Source organism: Oncorhynchus kisutch, linkage group LG30 (genome assembly GCF_002021735.2).
Source record: "Oncorhynchus kisutch isolate 150728-3 linkage group LG30, Okis_V2, whole genome shotgun sequence".
Taxonomy (NCBI): Eukaryota; Metazoa; Chordata; class Actinopteri; order Salmoniformes; family Salmonidae; genus Oncorhynchus; species Oncorhynchus kisutch.
The window spans coordinates 33,082,681-33,098,821 of record NC_034203.2 but is presented as its reverse complement, the minus strand read 5'-3'; the positions used below and the strand labels follow the sequence as shown (position 1 = coordinate 33,098,821).

The window sequence follows — 16,141 nt, the reverse complement described above, 5'->3', positions numbered from 1 at the left end:
CTGATTGAAGTTGAATGCACACTGAACATTTGTGTTCATTATTACCGTGACTGCAGTTACTGTGTTGCAAAACAGTCAAATCTCAGCAACAATCATTGGGAGTCAAACATTTGCTTAGTGCTTGACGTTTGAATTTTATGTCACCAAGGATAAACAACAAATCATGTTAGAACTGTAACAATATAAACATCTCTCAATGACTAGCATACCAACCAGCAGCAGTGCTGAAGTAGTGGTGTGAGTACACAGGCAGATGGTAGGCTGGAGTATAGACATACCATATGAATACACCATACAAGGGGTATACAGAGAGAATACAAAAAGAGGAAATTGCAGGCACAAAAACACAATCTCACATTCCTTCCTGGTATCTCACCAGGTAATTAAAACAATAAAAATAGCTTTGTGCAGCATTTTGGCAAAACTGGTTTCGAAAATCATACCTCAAGTCATGCAATGAAATTAACACGTTAACACAACAGCAATATGATATTCTGCTATCCAGTCAGTGTACTAACTTTTTCATCAGTAGTCAACGCATTAAAACAGTAAGATGGAACCACTTTCATTTCAACTGCAATTTCCCAAATGAATTCCAATTTGTAGAATTCACTAAAGTACTTTTTCATTTGAAAAACAATTCCATTTCCATTTTTCCCAGAAGTTCTTTGTTGAAGAGTTCAGGTCCAGAGAGGGTCAGTGGGTGCTGCGGCTGAGGGTTCCTCCTCAGTCTGATTCCACTGGTCTCTCAGTGTGGTTATCTGGCGTCTCACCCCCGTCGTGTATTAAGTCTGTCTTGTTTCCCTCGTCTCTCCCCTGGACTCCTCCCCCACCCCCACAGTCTCTCCCCTCCTCCCCTCCACCATCCTAGGAGAAACACACAGCAGAAATGGTTGAATGTGATAAACAATAGTGTGCATGTGTGTATGCCCAAGTGGCGCAGCGGTCTAAGGCACAGATACCCTGGTTCGAATCCAGTCTGTATCACAACTGGCTGTGATTGGGAGTCCCATAGGGTGGTGCACAATTGGCCCAGCGTTATCCGGGTTTAGCCGGTGTAGGCCGTCATTGTAAATAAGAATTTGTTCTTAACTGACTTGCCTTGTTAAATAAAAAAAATGTATATATTTTTTTAACTGCGTCCTTCTATTTGTTTGGTTGCTACCGCTCTTCCACTCTCTCAAGGCCCATAATTGTATTTTCCTCACATGACTTGTTTCTAGACCAGAACCAGCACACTGTTTCACTATGACACCCTACACCCACAGTCGCTCACTCACCTGGCTTAGGGCTAAGGGGGAAACTGGGGTGCCGTAGGAGCTGTCATGGAAGAGGGTGCTGTAGAAGACTATGAGAGTCTCTACGATGCGGGCCTGGTGGGGGTAGTCTACCAGGGAGGACAGGGCCACGGTGGCCCCGGAGGGACGGGGACGCATCAGAGTGGGGCCAAACACAATGCCCAGGTTACTGGGACTCATCTTGTTCTCCTGCTCACACTCACACACCCTGAAACGGGAAAAGTGAAGAAATAAGAAGGAGGAAGGAAATAGTAAGAAAGGAGAAATGGGCACGATGAGCTATTTGTTCTTCATCAAACGTTAGGATTAATGTTCCGTGTTAAAATCACACTTTATGTGTGTGTGCCTTACTCATGGTCACCTCACCTGCGCAGATGCTGTGCAATATAGCGCAGTGTGGCTGTATTAGCCTGCGGCAGCTCCGTTAGCATTAGCTCCCTCAGGCTGTGGACCAGAGTCAGGACCTCCAGGGGAGTCTCAGCACCCAGGTCTGCCAGCACTGCTGCCCCAGCCACCTCACCTCCATCTGGGCTAGGAGACGCAGAACGCAGGCTCTCCTTGGCCAGCCCCATCAGAGACTGATAGAGATGGAAAGGCAAGATAGGCTCTGGCAGCTGGAGAGGGAAGAAGGGAAAGCGAGGGGGTGGAGATGAAGAGAAGGGGACAGAGAGTGAGGAGGTGGAGAGGAAGAGGAGGACAAATAGTGAGGGGGTGCAGAGGAAGAGGAGGACAGAGTGAGAGGGTGGAGATTAGGACAGAGAGAGGAAGAGGAGGACAGAGTGAGGGGGTGGAGAGGAAGAGGAGGACAGAGTGAGAGGGTGGAGATTAGGACAGAGAGTGAGGGGGTGGAGAGGAAGGAGGACAGAGAGTGAGGGAGGGGGTGGAGAGGAAGAGGAGGACAGAGTGAGGGGTGGAGAGGGAGAGGAGGACAGAGTGAGGGGGTGGAGAGGAAGAGTGGGACAGGGGGGGTGGAGTGGAAGAGGAGGACAGAGCATGAGAGGGGTTGAGAGGAAGAGGACAGAGTGTGAGAGGGGTGGAGAGGAAGAGGACAGAGTGGGGGTGGAGAGGAAGAGGGGGACAGAGCGTGAGAGGGGTTGAGAGGACAGAGTGAGGGGAGTGGAGAGGAAGAGAGGGAGGGGAGAGGAGAAAGAAGGGGACAGAGGGTGAGGGGAGGGAGTGGGATGCAGAGTGAAGGAGGGATAGTCTAGAAGTGGAGGGAGAGTATTTTGTGAGTGTATGTAGCAGTATGTTACCTGTCTGAGGTAAAGTTTGAGCATGTTGCTGATATCATGAGGAAAGGCTTGGGACAGTTCCACCAGCTCTTTCCCATTCTCAAAGGCCTGGCACAGCTTCTCCACACGAGTCTTCACCCCATTCACACGATAGATACCCTACACACACACACACACACACACACACACACACACACACACACACACACACACACACACACACACACACACACACACACACACACACACACACACACACACACACACACACACACACACACACACACACACACACACACACACACACACTAACACAGTTTATATGTCAAGTCATTTTTTCAATGTGTGTGTACTACTCTGTGTGTAAGTGTAAAAGCACCTTCATCCTAAGAGCCCTGCTCTCTATCTCTGTGATGCACTTCCTGATGACCAGAGGCACACCCTCGGGGTCTCCCAGCCCCTGCGTGAAGTCCCTGCCAAACAACGACAGGCGACCTTGTAGCTTCTTATGGCCACACTGGATAGCCAGGTTCTCCAAGCAACGCCTATGGCATGCCAGATAACACTGCAGGAGGGAAGACAAGCAAATAATATACACTGCTCAAAAAAATAAAGGGAACACTTAAACAACACAATGTAACTCCAAGTCAATCACACTTCTGTGAAATCAAACTGTCCACTTAGGAAACAACACTGATTGACAATACATTTCACATGCTGTTGTGCAAATGGAATAGACAACAGGTGGAAATTATAGGCAATTAGCAAGACACCCCCAATAAAGGAGTGGTTCTGCAGGTGGTGACCACAGACCACTTCTCAGTTCCTATGCTTCCTGGCTGATGTTTTGGTCACTTTTGAATGCTGGCGGTGCTTTCACTCTAGTGGTAGCATGAGACGGAGTCTACAACCCACACAAGTGGCTCAGGTAGTGCAGCTCATCCAGGATGGCACATCAATGCGAGCTGTGGCAAGAAGGTTTGCTGTGTCTGTCAGCGTAGTGTCCAGAGCATGGAGGCGCTACCAGGAGACAGGCCAGTACATCAGGAGACGTGGAGGAGGCCGTAGGAAGGCAACAACCCAGCAGCAGGATCGCTACCTCCACCTTTGTGCAAGGAGGAGCAGGCGGAGCACTGCCAGAGCCCTGCAAAATGACCTCCAGCAGGCCACAAATGTGCATGTGTCTGCTCAAACGGTCAGAAACAGACTCCATGAGGGTGGTATGAGGGCCCGACGTCCACAGGTGGGGGTTGTGCTTACAGCCCAACACCGTGCAGGACGTTTGGCATTTGCCAGAGAACACCAAGATTGTCAAATTCGCCACTGGCGCCCTGTGCTCTTCACAGATGAAAGCAGGTTCACACTGAGCACATGTGACAGATGTCACAGAGTCTGGAGACGCCGTGGAGAGCGTTCTGCTGCCTGCAACATCCTCCAGCATGACCGGTTTGGCGGTGGGTCAGTCATGGTGTAGGGTGGCATTTCTTTGGGGGGCCGCACAGCCCTCCATGTGCTCGCCAGAGGTAGCCTGACTGCCATTAGGTACCGAGATGAGATCCTCAGACCCCTTGTGAGACCATATGCTGGTGCGGTTGGTCCTGGGTTCCTCCTAATGCAAGACAATGTTAGACCTCATGTGGCGGGAGTGTGTCAGCAGTTCCTGCAAGAGGAAGGCATTGATGCTATGGACTGGCCCGCCCGTTCCCCAGACCTGAATCCAATTGAGCACATCTGGGACATCATGTCTCGCTCCATCCACAGACTGTCCAGGAGTTGGCGGATGCTTTAGTCCAGGTCTGGGAGGAGATCCCTCAGGAGACCATCCGCCACCTCATCAGGAGCATGCCCAGGCGTTGTAGGGAGGTCATACAGGCACGTAGAGGCCACACACACTACTGAGCCTCATTTTGACTTGTTTTAAGGACATTACATCAAAGTTGGATCAGCCTGTAGTGTGGTTTTCCACTTTAATTTTGAGTGTGACTCCAAATCAAGACCTTCATGGGTTGATACATTTAATTTCCATTGTGATTTTGTTGTCAGCACATTCAACTATGTAAAGAAAAAAGTATTTAATAAGAATATTTCATTCATTCAGATCTAGGATGTGTTATTTTAGTGTTCCCTTAATTTTTTTGAGCAGTGTAGTAACTTTACAGTCAGTAAACAGAGTAGACATTACACAGTCTACTGTACCTCCTAGGGTGTGTGTGTGTGTGTCTCACCTCCTCACACTCTGCACCCTGGAAGTACGCATAGCTGTTACACTCTCTGCATTTGGCAGGTGTGCGGAGCTTGCGGAGTCTGTGGGTCTTTGCTGCCTTGGACATTCCCACATTCCGGAAGGGACCAGTGGGAATGGCGATCTCTGGCTCTGTCCCTGAACACACAGCAAGAGAAAAGACATACAAGAGAGAAGAGAGAGTTCAGAATGAGAAAGAGAGGGTCGTATCCTAACCTGAACTATTCATGCGATTCTCCCGCTGTGTGGATCTCGATTTAGACAGAGTTCAGACAAACGGAGACTTGAGGAGGAGTGTTTGTTACCCTGTTCAAACGAGGTGACGTTTCCATCATGTTCTTCTTCACTGGCTTTAGGTACGTGCCCTGAAACACACATGCAATAAACTATTATATATCGTTGAATATTCTGAATGATACATCGCTGGACCCTTTTCTGTAATCTAGAAATTGCTGAGGCTCTATGGTAGCTGTGCTGGAGGTTGACATTCTAGTTTCTACATCAGGAGATACCAGTGCAGGAGGACTCCAGACCATAGACTCCTCCAAGACAGTCCGAGTCCTTCATCGTTGACGGCCAGGACTTGTGTGATTGGTGACCTTGCCCTTCAATAAGGACACATACCACCAATGAGCTTTCAAATGAAGCACCATAATGAAAAGTTCTAATCTTGGATCTGTGGTTAGAAACGTGTGCTACTCTTCTTCTTAGACCATTAGAGAAGTGGATGACCCCTTACACGAGTGAATCAGGACTCACCACATCTCTGTGTGACTCCATCCTCAGCACCACCATCCTCGTCTGTGGTAGGCGTGGTCTCCGTGCTGATTGGTGAATCCGTGGGAGGTGTGGTCTCCGTGCTGATTGGTGAATCCGTGGGAGGTGTGGTCTCCGTGCTGATTGGTACATCCGTGTTAGAGCTGTTGTGGCGGATGTGTCCAGACAGACTGATGAGGGAAGGAGAAAATTACATTGCTTCCTCCTGTAAATCATAGTAGTTGGTAGCCAACTAACTGGCCTGTTCTGACCCTTTGAAGGGTAACGCCAAAACGTTTCTCTGCACCTGGTATTTTCTGATCTCGACAACAATATGAATTACTGAAAGGTCAAACGTAAACAATTTCAAGTGGGAACCAACTGGTTTGATGAGTAGGGCTCGAAGTGGTAGTGAGCTGCAGGCTCTGGGTTCGACAGATGTCTGGCATCCTCTGTGCTCATGTAGAGATGTCTGGCATCCTCTGTGCTCGTGTAGAGATGTCTGGCGTCCTCTGGGCTCTTGTGTAGATGTCTTGCGTGAGCGGCGTACTGTTGTCCCGGCTCGTAGAGCTTGGTGCTCTCACACAGAGTCTGGTAGTGGACTGGCAGCACTGCTGTCTGCATGTGCAGCAGCTGATAGTACGACACCGTGCACTGGGGAGGGAGACATGTTGTAAAGAACTACAACACCCAGGAATAAGCAATTTGATGGAGACAAACTACAATTTCCATGAACACATTTCGTCTCTCCCAAGATCTCTCGTGAACAGACTTCATAAACATAATCAAACCTAAAGGTGGATGTAGTCATGATTAGGACGTTTGATTGGTCAGTGCAATCCACCTGAAAACAAGTTGAGGGTTTTACTTCCCTGACAGAGGCGTGAGTTGACTTACAGATCTGAGGGTGTGGTCTGTGTGTCTGATGACATCATGGATCTGTCTGAGAGTGCTGCCCTTAGTCTGCTCTCTCTCCTGGTGCCGCGCCTCCGCCTCGGATATACATGCACGATACACAGCCTCTGCCTCTTCAGCCTACAGAGACACACATGGACCAGCCATTAGGTGCGATTCATTTTGCTCGCCTGGCATAACTGAGTTGGCAGAGTTGGCACATCTATGAAAAGGTCTATGAAAAGGTCAGACTAGTCAGCTGACCTTGGTCCTGGCCTCCTCCTCCAATCGCTTCTTCCGGTCCAGAGCTTTAAGCCCGCCTGCTCCCCCTTGTAGCTCCTCCTCTGCCCGACCCCTGGCCTTGTCATACTCCTCACAGCGAATCATGTATGAGCCTCGAGTTTTACGCATGCCACTCTCAGCATCAGTCTAGGAACAGACAAACACATGAAATAATAATAATACATTTTATTTGGTGGATGCCTTTCAGGGTAATCAAGGATATCTTACATTACAAGTAGCCATTAAAAGCAAGTGTAGTACATAGTACTACAGGGGTTGGGTAGAGGATATGAACCTGGTTTAGGTAAGGGTTTAGGGGGTAGGGTTGGGTTGGGTAGAGGATATGAACCTGGTTTAGGTAAGGGTTTAGGGGGTAGGGTTGGGTTGGGTAGAGGATATGAACCTGGTTTAGGTAAGGGTTTAGGGGGTAGGGTTGGGTTGGGTAGAGGATATGAATCTGGTTTAGGTAAGGGTTTAGGGGGTAGGGTTGGGTTGGGTAGAGGATATGAACCTGGTTTAGGTAAGAGTTTAGAGGGTAGGGTTGGGTAGAGGATATGAACCTGGTTTAGGTAAGGGTTTAGGGGGTAGGGTTGGGTTGGGTAGAGGATATGAACCTGGTTTAGGTAAGGGTTTAGGGGGTAGGGTTGGGTTGGGTAGAGGATATGAACCTGGTTTAGGTAAGGGTTTAGGGGGTAGGGTTGGGTTGGGTTGGGTAGAGGATATGAACCTGGTTTAGGTAAGAGTTTAGAGGGTAGGGTTGGGTAGAGGATATGAACCTGGTTTAGGTAAGGGTTTAGGGGGTAGGGTTGGGTTGGGTAGAGGATATGAACCTGGTTTAGGTAAGGGTTTAGGGGGTAGGGTTGGGTTGGGTAGAGGATATGAACCTGGTTTAGGTAAGGGTTTAGGGGGTAGGGTTGGGTTGGGTAGAGGATATGAACCTGGTTTAGGTAAGAGTTTAGAGGGTAGGGTTGGGTAGAGGATATGAACCTGGTTTAGGTAAGGGTTTAGGGGGTAGGGTTGGGTTGGGTAGAGGATATGAACCTGGTTTAGGTAAGAGTTTAGAGGGTAGGGTTGGGTAGAGGATATGAACCTGGTTTAGGTAAGGGTTTAGGGGGTAGGGTTGGGTTGGGTAGAGGATATGAACCTGGTTTAGGTAAGAGTTTAGAGGGTAGGGTTGGGTAGAGGATATGAACCTGGTTTCGGTAAGTGTTTAGGGGGTAGGGTTGGGTTGGGTAGAGGATATGAACCTGGTTTAGGTAAGGGTTTAGGGGGTAGGGTTGGGTAGGGTTGGGTAGAGGATATGAACCTGGTTTAGGTAAGGGTTTAGGGGTTAGGGTTGGGTAGAGGATATGAACCTGGTTTAGGTAAGGGTTTAGGGGCTAGGGTTGGGTAGAGGATATGAACCTGGTTTAGGTAAGGGTTTAGGGGGTAGGGTTGGGTAGAGGATACAAACCTGGTTTAGGTAAGGGTTTAGGGGCTAGGGTTGGGTAGAGAATATGAACCTGGTTTAGGTAAGGGTAAGGATTTAGGGGGTAGGGTTGGGTAGAGAATACGAACCTGGTTTAGGTAAGGGTTTAGGGGGTAGGGTTGGAAATAGGATACGGACCTGGTTTAAGGTAAGGGTTTAGGGTAAGAGTTTAGGGTAAGAGTTTAGGGTAAGAGTTTAGGGTAAGAGTTTAGGGTAAGGGTGTGTGTTGGGGGGACACATAGGGATACATAGGTATAGTGAGAATGCACAGAATGGAGCGTAGGACAGCGAATCATAGAACACAGGCTATAGGTTATAGGCATCCTTGAAGAGGTGTGTTTTAAGGAGGTTTTTGAAGGAGATGATTGTATCTGCATGTTGTATGTGTGGGGGGGGATCTCATTCCAGCAGCTGAAGGCCCAGGCACCCATGGTGGAGAGGTGGAAATGAAGGGATGACAAGGAGACCAGTAGAGGAGGAGCGGAGGGAGCGTGAAGAGGCATAGACTGAGAGAAGGTTAGAGAGGTAGGTGGGTGCCAGGTTGTGGAGGGCTTTGTAGGTGAGGAGACCTGTCTTTACGTTAATAAAGGATTGCACAGGGAGCCAGTGTAGATTGATGAGGATTGGTGTGGTGTTCAGTTGATCTGGTGCTGGTGAGGATTCTGGCAGCAGAGTTCTTGACCAGATGAAGTCTGTTGGTGAGTTTGGTGGGGATACCAGTGAGGAGAGTGTTGTAATAGTGCAAACGGGAAGTGACCAGGGCATGGATGAGAGTTTCCTTGCTGGAGTGTGATAGCGAGGGGCGGAGCCTAGAGATATTGCAGAGGTGATGCCATCCTGGTGATGGTTTTTATGTGGGGTTCGAAATAGAGGGAGCAGTCTAGAGTGACACCGAGGCTTTTGACTTTTGACAGAGCGATTGGTAAACCATCTACTCTCACTGAAATATGGAATATCAATGTCTTTCTCATACATGACATAAGAGTGAGACATGATAACATGTATGCAGCATTAACATGTCAAAGCAACATGGACAAGACATAGCAGTGACTTTACCAGTTTCCTCTGGGCCCTCTGCCACTGCTCTCCGAGCTCTCTGCGTCTCCTCTCATGCTCCTGTTTACACTGCATCAGAGGCTGGGCCAGAGAGGGGTTGAGATAGAGACATTATTTCACTTGTAATAATCCTTGTAGGTGTGTGTGTGTGTGTGTGTGTGTGTGTGTGTGTGTGTGTGTGTCACAGGCTGCTGAGGGAGGACATAATACTGTCTGGAAAGGAACAAATGGAAAGGCATCAAACAACTGGAAACAATGTGTTTTAATGTATTTGATACCATTGCACTGATTTCGCTCCAGTCATTAACACAACCGTCCTCCCCAATTGAGGTGCCACCAACCTCCTGGTGTGTGTGTGTGTGAGATACTGTATCTACCTGTAGAACAGTGTGTATGGAGCCAGTGGTTTGCTGCACACCCACACTCTGCTCCAAGTCCTGCTCCAGAGCCAGAGAGTAGATGGAGAAGAATGGCATCTGGGGCTGAGAGAGAGAGAAAGAGAGAGAGATTTGTGTGTGTTTATGTGCACGTATGTCCGTGTGTGTGTGTTTATTTGTGTGTGTTCTCCCATTACCTGTGCAATGCTCTGCTTACAGGACTGACACAGCCTCTGCAGACCCTTGGCAAACTCCATCTCTGGAAAACACAGAAACAGAAACTCACACACACTGCCTTGTTAGCAGAAAACTAAAAGGTTTGGCCCAGTTCCATTTCTGCCCCTAGATACTGGACAGGTGTATGTAATGTAGTTGAAGCCCTAAGAGGCTGAGAACAACTTCTGATGGACACAGATAGAAGAGTAAAAGAGACAGAATAATTGGATGAGTCAAAGTGATCAACCCACCCAGAGCAGTCCTTTTCTCCACATAGCTGATAATGTCCTTCAGATATCTGGACACAGCCTTGGCATAGGAGAGAGCGGAGTCCACTCCTCCCTCACTGCACTGCAGTAGGAGGTCAACCTGCTCTCCACTCAGCACTGACACACACACACACACACACACACACACACACACATGAGAATGTATGAGTATGACATGATTGGAAAGGGAAACAAAATGCTTAGACATCGAGGACAACATGTCATTTTGTACTTACTGCAGCAGTCCTGCTGGTCACTCCTCCCTTGACAGTCTTTGGCCTGGGCCGAGTCTAAGCCATACAGGTTCTCCATAGACTGCAGACACACACACACCATCTCCGAGGTCACACAAATGCTTAGACTGACCCATCCTTTACGATCAAAGAAAACATTGTTTGTTTTTTACACACACACACTCACCCTGCTCCTCTCTGTTAGCGGTAGAGACAGGAGGGTGCTGCTGTCCACTTCTCCCATCAGAAGTTCCGACACACTGAGGGGGAGAGAAGGAAAGGGGTGTAAAATAGGGAGAGAGGGGAGGAATGGGAAAAACCTTATCAATGTAGATCCTAGGGATAGTAAAGCGAAACACACACACACACTTACCTGCTACTGAAAGCCACAGCCATGGTCTCGATGGCTTTCTCAAAGTCCTGCTTACCCATGTCACTGCTGTCCTTGTAACTAAACCCTGGACACATCAAATCAAATGCACACATTTGATCTCAGTACACTCACCACCCACACCTTGATCCACACACATTCCAACAGGTATCCAGTTCTAACAGAAGAGCTCTGACCTTTGACCTTGGAGATGAGTGTTCCAGCAGCAGTGAGGGTCTCTACAGTGTTGAGGAGGGGGTAGACACCGATCACCTGCCTCAACACACGCAACACCTCTCCCAAACACTCCTGGGCCAGGTCACGACGGTCCAGCTGCCTGTCTGAGAGGTTATCTATCTGCCTGTCTGAGACAGAGACAGAGACAGACAGCTATGTTATTTATTTGTCTAGAACTAAAACTGAAACTAAACATAAAGAAATAAGAATGAAAAATTCCTAATTTGAGGTGACATTCATAATTGTAACAGCAGCGCAGTAAACTTAAAAAATGTACTATAATAACCTTGGATTATATGCTCACGCACGTACACACCACAGAATTTGGATTGAATTCAATTTTTTGTTAAATATCAGAACAAACATTTCCCAGAATGCATTAGATCAAACACGGCAGTATGGAAGGGAACAATCTAACATCTCATGACAAAGAAAAGTAATGTTTTACATCTAAATTATAATCAAACTAATATTTAAATTGATTTTTTAAATTTAACTAGGCAAGTCAATTAAGAACAAATTCTTATTGACGGCCTACACCAGCCAAACCCGGACAATGCTGGGCCAATTGTGCACTACCCTATGGGACTTCCAATCACAGCCGGTTGTGATACAGCCTGGATTCGAACCAGGGTGTCTGTAGTGACGCCTCTTGCACTGAGATGCAGTGCCTTAGACCGCTGCACCACTCGGGAATATGTGTATTCGTTACATTAATAAATGGCATATCCTTACGATAAAAGATTTGTCAAATGAATGAAACTTTCATGTTTCACTTGGTTTGAATTAAATTCTACTTCATTCAATTAATATTTTGCTTCCTGTAGGTTGAGGCAAATTCGAATTCACCCCAACCCTGACACACACACACACACACAAAGGAACAATATGTTATAGAAAATGTAGGTTATTTAAGCAATAAGGCACTAGGGGGTGTTGTATATGGCCAATATACCACTGCTAAGGGCTGTTCTTCAGCACAACGCATCGCAGGGGGTGCCTGGAAACAGCCCTTAGCCGTGGTATATTGGCCACTGCTTTATTCATATAAAAATCTGATTTATTAATTTCTCCATGTGGTCAACCTCCCGAGGTGCGGTATTGCTATTATAAACTGGTTACCAATTTAATTAGAGCAGTAAAAATAAATGTTTGTCATACCCGTGGTATACGGTCTGATATACCACGGCTGTCAGCCAATCAGCATTCAGGGCTCGAACCACCCAGTTCATAATAGTACATAAACAGGCAGTATAAACACACATATAATGAATCAAGCAAGAGGCCATGTAATGAAGCACTGTTTACTGGGAAAAAAGAGAACCAGCACCAGTAGCCGTCATTGAAACACATCTACTGTTATACTTCTCCTTTTGTGTGTGTTGTTTTTCAGTTGGGCCTTAGACGACTAAAGTGTGAAAACCAGGAACTGTAGGGCTGTTGTCTGTCACACTACCACTCTTGATGTAGGAAGTGGTGGTGGACACGGACAGCACGTGAACCAACTTTAAAATGTAGTCAAAATGCAGTTTGGGGCTGAAACGTCAATGTTTAAGAAAAATTTACTGTGTACTACTGCTTAGACCCCTAATTATTTAGGGGCCTAACTCTTTGTGAGTGTACCATCAGTTGGCTCTTGTTCTGTGGTTGATTTTAACACTCCTACCTCTGTTGTCATATTGTAATAACACACGTACCCACTAAGAAAAGTCTCTCTCTCTCCTCCCTTCGTTCTCTCTCTCTTTCTCCCTTATCTCCTCGCCCTATTTGGAGACTGAGAACAGGAAGTTGCGATGAAAATAGCTGCCTGGACAGGAAGTGAAGTCACCCTGACATGGCTTAGCGGGTTCGTTCCAAGAAATGAGTGCCTTTTGCATCCCTTTGATATTTTTAAGTAGAAATTGTGCACCAATATTGAATGTCAAAAGCCTGTTATATTCAATGAAGTGCCCTTTAATATAGACCATATGGAGAAAATAATAAATACAATTTTTATATGAATAAAGCAGTGGAGGGCGGCTGCTGAGGGGAGGACGGCTCATAGTAATGGCTGGAATAGAGTGAATGGAATGATATCAAAGACATGGTTTTCATCTGTTTGATACCATTCCATTCACTCTGGCCATTACACTCTATTCCGGCCATTACTATGAGCGGTCCTCTTCTCACCAGCCTCCACTGGAATAAAGACCTGCTAAAGTGCCAGAATTCAGCATTTTGTCCCTCTGTGACTTCCAGGAATATTTATACCACTTAACCACAAAATGTCTCCATGTTTTCACCATCATTGTAAATCCCTAGTTATTTTGTTGCTTTGACAAAGGCATTTCTGAAGATTATTATTTATTTCATGTGATTAATGTGAAAACGTCCCTCATTTTAAGGTCAACCCTGTTACGTGAACTGAACTCTCATTTTAATTTGGTGAAACTATTCCTTTTTAAATAATGTTTTCAAAAATAAACATTGAACATCTAATAGTCAAAGTGTAGTGTAAATGCAGATGAGCTGGTTTTACTATTTTGGGTAATTTTCTGGGGTTTTGTGGTGGAAAACTGAGTGGGTCGAGCACAACAGGTCAACCATGTTACCCATAGATAGACAGGCTAGAAATGTTTTAAGCTTGCATTCAATTGCCCCTCCCTGTTGTACACAACAAGCTTCTATTTTCCCTGTCACATGGAGATTTATGGCTGATTTAAGATGAAATCGTGAACCCTGTTACTTTATTTGGAACTTAATAGGCACTTACTATAATACTTTTGAGATGGGATTTTTATTGTTATTAAGTTAAACATGTGGTTTTTATGACAGAATTTTAGAATTAGGTGAAATCTAAAAAAAAAAATCACCAAGTTACACATCTGAAAAGGCACCAAATAGGTGGAACGACCCGGCTTGCTAAATTCCAAATTGACCTCTAGTCCTCGTAATGTAAGGGTTCTGGGTTATAGGAAAGCCTGTGAGCTGTGTTTACACACCAGACAAATACTATAGTGCTGCGTACCTTGTGTGACATACTCCCTCTTCCTTCCTCAGTTTCGCAAGGCATACACACACACACACACCCTGGCTGGGAAACACACAATGTTACAACATAACTAAGGGCCAGGGTTTTTTCCTTTCCATATGACGTGACTAAGAAAACTCTGAACTCTAGTTATAGGCTAAAAATAAGAATTTTTACTGGTCAAAAACTCCTGGCCATTATAATGCCTCTCTCACCTTCCCCCAGCACCATTTCTTTCAGTTTCTCCACAGCCTCAGCGAAGCAAGCCACGTCCCGGAGCAAAGAGGGGATGTCCTCCACTTCGATGCCCACCTCCGAGGCCTCTGTGGTGGGGCTGGAGGCAAGGCTCGCTCCTTTCCCCTGGGTCTTACTGAAGGCCCAGGCTCCAGCCGCCTCTAGGGGGAAGCCAGCCGCACTGGCATGTCGACTCAGGGCTGTGGGCCGTCTAAGGCAGGCTCCAAGGACAGGGGGAGGGCTGGTGGCCGTGGCCAGCCTGGGGTGCAGCAGACAGGTGGTAGTGGGGCAGGGAGGAGCCTGGGGGTCCTGGAGGGATACAGGGAAAGGGGGGGGGACATCCATGCCACCATCTCTAGTGGGTTGTTCCTGGAGGACAGATAGCTGGTGTTGAGACACACCAGAGGACAAGGGAGAGGTAGGGTGGGGAATGGGAGAGTGAGAGCCGGGTAGGTAGAAAGAGAGAAAGGAGAGGAAAGAGATGGGGAATAATAAGAATGGTGGTGATGAGTGATGACACAGATGTTACGACTAGAGGATGATGATGCTGATGATGAAGACAACTGTTGTTGAGAAACCTGCGCCTCTAAAACAATTTGAAAGGCCATGAGTCACAATACAAAAGCCTATGGAAAAAACACAGAAAGAGAAAGATGATTCAATGAGGATGACCAACACTGGAAAATTCCCAAAAACTGACAAGTTGACTTATCATTGCCAGGTGACAGGTGTGTCAGACTGGAAGCCACGCCCACACCTGGCGGCATTGCAAAACGTAAATCCCTTAAAGTTGGCATTAGCATGCAATACACATGTAACGTAAGACAGTTTCCCCCTCAGGGACATTCGTTCTATCTTATCCTACACTACCAATGCCTGATGCAACTTCAAGTATATTTAGCTAGTAGCTAAATTATGTATATACCAACGCAAACTCGCGGGGATTTACAAGCAGTGATATAAATTACGAAATTATTCAAACGCGCAAACTCAGAAAACTATCCAGGACTGAGATGCAAATAGTCTTCATAAAGCTAGGCTAGTTTAGCTAGCGAGTTAACGTTACTTACTGTTGAGTTATGTGACCCAAAGTTTCCCCCAAGATTCTTCTTTGAAACTGAAGTTTTATTTAATTCCTTTTTCTTTCTATAGAACATTTTCAAATAGCATCCTATCTATTTTAATATAGATGTTACTCCATTGAGATTGAAGTCTGCTCCAAACGTCGCTTCCACAAATTCCCTTGTGCTGCCTGGATTGATTGCTTGGCTGGCTGTATCGAACTCTGTGGTTGTACGGTTATCTTTCTTCCTGGATGTAGCTAGTAGATGGGGTCAGTCCACACTACGCCAGTAGACCACTGAACTGCATGGCCATACTGACACCTGCAGGGGTAAATATTTAATGATTTCTCACAAAGATGGTGCCAACAATGGCTATTGTGTCCAATTTTGGTGCTTGTGCCAACTAATCAAAATACCTATTTGATTGGTTTCATAACTAGACCCACAACTGCACATTAACCATATTAGATAATGTACGAAGTAATGTTTCATCATGATATGATTACAGCTTTTTGTAATAAACGGTTTATTTGCTATTATAAACTGGGTGGTTCGAGCCCTGAATGCTGATTAGCTGAAAGCCGTGGTATATGATACCGTATACCACGGTATGACAAAACATGTATTTTTACTGTTCTAATTACATTTGTAACCAGTTTAGCAAAAGCTACCTCAGAGGTTTGTGGTATATGGCCAATATACCACAGCTAAGGGCTGTATCCAGGCACTCTGCGCTGCGTTGGGTATAAGAACATCCCTTAGCCATGGTATATTGGCCATATACCACACCTCCTCGGGCCTTATTGCTTAATATAATGATGGTTTATACCACACATAGGCCTTTACATTTTGACAATGATTCTCATAAACATGAGTTTAATTTGAATACAGGAGTGACATAGT

The 16,141-nt window shown here is 46.3% G+C and overlaps 1 protein-coding gene across 6 annotated transcripts; it reads right to left on the bottom strand.

Annotated features, from left to right (window-relative positions):
* Positions 1–92: 92 nt before the first annotated feature.
* Positions 93–15,485, bottom strand: LOC109875152 (rho GTPase-activating protein 45). Of its 6 annotated transcripts, XM_031809761.1 has the most exons (23): positions 15,245–15,483; positions 14,156–14,558; positions 13,938–14,003; positions 10,891–11,058; positions 10,697–10,781; positions 10,511–10,583; positions 10,327–10,405; positions 10,073–10,207; positions 9,803–9,864; positions 9,606–9,710; positions 9,229–9,309; positions 6,687–6,851; positions 6,426–6,563; positions 5,911–6,182; positions 5,532–5,719; positions 5,285–5,377; positions 5,078–5,137; positions 4,756–4,910; positions 2,910–3,095; positions 2,552–2,689; positions 1,665–1,876; positions 1,281–1,506; positions 115–867 (listed from the first exon to the last, which is right to left on the bottom strand). In XM_031809761.1, exons 5-23 carry the CDS (start codon positions 10,753–10,755, stop codon positions 727–729), a joined length of 2,568 nt encoding a protein of 855 aa, XP_031665621.1. In that variant the 5' UTR covers positions 10,756–10,781; positions 10,891–11,058; positions 13,938–14,003; positions 14,156–14,558; positions 15,245–15,483; the 3' UTR covers positions 115–726. The 6 variants fall into 6 exon arrangements, with proteins under 6 accessions (XP_020322959.2, XP_031665619.1, XP_031665621.1 ...); XM_020467370.2 differs by lacking the exon at positions 13,938–14,003 and having other exon boundaries at positions 93–867; positions 1,665–1,912; positions 15,245–15,484; XM_031809758.1 differs by lacking the exon at positions 13,938–14,003 and having other exon boundaries at positions 15,245–15,485.
* Between the last annotated feature and the right edge of the window lie 656 nt (positions 15,486–16,141).

Bases quoted from the DNA above. Each gene is read 5' to 3' on its own strand.
- LOC109875152 (XM_020467370.2), bottom strand. From the start codon at position 15,331: ATGTTCTATAGAAAGAAAAAGGAATTAAATAAAACTTCAGTTTCAAAG. The intron at 10,406-10,510 runs GTGAGTGTGTGT...GTGTGTCTGCAG, and splicing joins CGCTAACAGAGAGGAGCAGG to TCTATGGAGAACCTGTATGG. The intron at 6,564-6,686 runs GTCAGCTGACTA...GTGTCTCTGTAG, and splicing joins AGGAGGAGGCCAGGACCAAG to GCTGAAGAGGCAGAGGCTGT.